The sequence below is a fragment of the Aphanomyces astaci genome (assembly GCF_000520075.1).
Source record: "Aphanomyces astaci strain APO3 unplaced genomic scaffold supercont1.105, whole genome shotgun sequence".
NCBI lineage: Eukaryota > Oomycota > Saprolegniomycetes > Saprolegniales > Verrucalvaceae > Aphanomyces > Aphanomyces astaci.
The window spans coordinates 144,390-145,744 of NW_009798368.1; the positions used below are offsets into that span (position 1 = coordinate 144,390).

The 1,355-nt window shown below is 56.8% G+C and overlaps 1 protein-coding gene across 1 annotated transcript in view; it reads left to right on the top strand.

The window, feature by feature from the left end:
• The window catches only part of H257_17398 (hypothetical protein), a gene marked incomplete at both ends in the record, with an annotated part of 8,421 nt that continues 7,066 nt past the window's right edge, over nt 1-1,355 (top strand). Inside the window, 3 exons of the mRNA XM_009846196.1 lie at nt 1-274; nt 388-509; nt 579-1,327. Coding sequence (XP_009844498.1) covers nt 1-274; nt 388-509; nt 579-1,327 — 1,145 coding nt within the window. The remainder of the gene's footprint in view (nt 275-387; nt 510-578; nt 1,328-1,355) is intronic.

Below are 1,355 nucleotides of genomic sequence, written 5' to 3' on the forward strand. Positions count from 1 at the left end.
ATGAAGGAGCTGACCGCTGACCAGCGACGTGCTGTCATAGACCACCTTCTCGTACGCGTTGTTCAGCACCCGTGCAAGCTGCAATGTGGGGCCATACTTGAAGTGGCTCGCATCTTTGGGCGCAACCCACGAACTATTAGCAAGATATGGCAACGTGCCAACGTGTCGCTTGGTGGCGACAACTTGCCCAGCCGCGAAATGATATGTGAGCACACCGCCAGCATGAAGAAAGGCCGCGTTGGGCGCAAACAAAAGTACACCGACCTCCCCGAACGTATACGTGCCGTGCCAGCATCCCAGCGCACGACAATAGCGTACGTCGCCCATGCCATCGGAATACCACCAAGCACGCTCAAGGACTACTACAAACGTGGTCTTATATTATAGTAAAGTACAACTCTAACGTCAAGCCCAAGTTGACCGACGTCAACAAGACTGCCCGCGTCAAATGGGCCGTCGACTTCGTCGAGCCCACCGACACGTACGCGTTCCACGACATGTACGACTACGTACACGTGGACGAAAAGTGATTCCACGCCACGCGAATCCGTTCCCGGCTCTACCTCCTGCCCGGAGAGGAGCCTCCACATCGGTCGACTCAAAGCAAGCGATTCATCACCAAGGTGATGTTCTTGTCGGCAGTTGCACGACCTCGATGGGACAACGCCAAGTCCGAATGGTTCGATGGTAAGATCGGCACGTGGCACTTCACCCAGCATGTTCGGGCAGCCCGCTCGTCTCGAAACCGTCCCGCGGGGACAATGGAGCTGCGACCTGTCAACGTAACACGCCCTGTGCACAAGAAGATGCTCATCGACAACGTCATACCTGCCATCAAAGCTCTCTGGCCGGCCGACTGTTCGAAGACCGTCTTCATCCAACAGGACAATGCCCGCCCGCACGTCCCACCTAGTGACGCCGACATTGTCAAGGCCTGCACGTCCGATGGGTGGGCGATGAAGTTGAAGTACCAACCACCGAACTCGCCGGACATGAACATCTTGGACCTCGGGTTCTTCCGCGCAATCCAAGCACTCCAGCAGACGCACCACTCGAACACCTACGAAGGCATCGTGAATGCGACGAACAACGCGTGGAAGGACGTAGACCCATGGTCGTTGGAGCGCAACTTTTTGACGCTGCAATCATGCTTGCGTGAGGTCATCGGCTGCGCCGGCGGGAACTCCTACAAGATTCCGCACATGAAGAAGGCTGCTTTGAAGAAATGTGGCCGCCTACCCGAGTCTGTGTCGTGCGGCAAAGACGTCTACGACGATGGTTGCACACTGCTCGGCCAGGTCGACCTAAGCACCGTCATGCTTGAGCTGTCTCTGCAGACAGCGCGCGACTTGGAA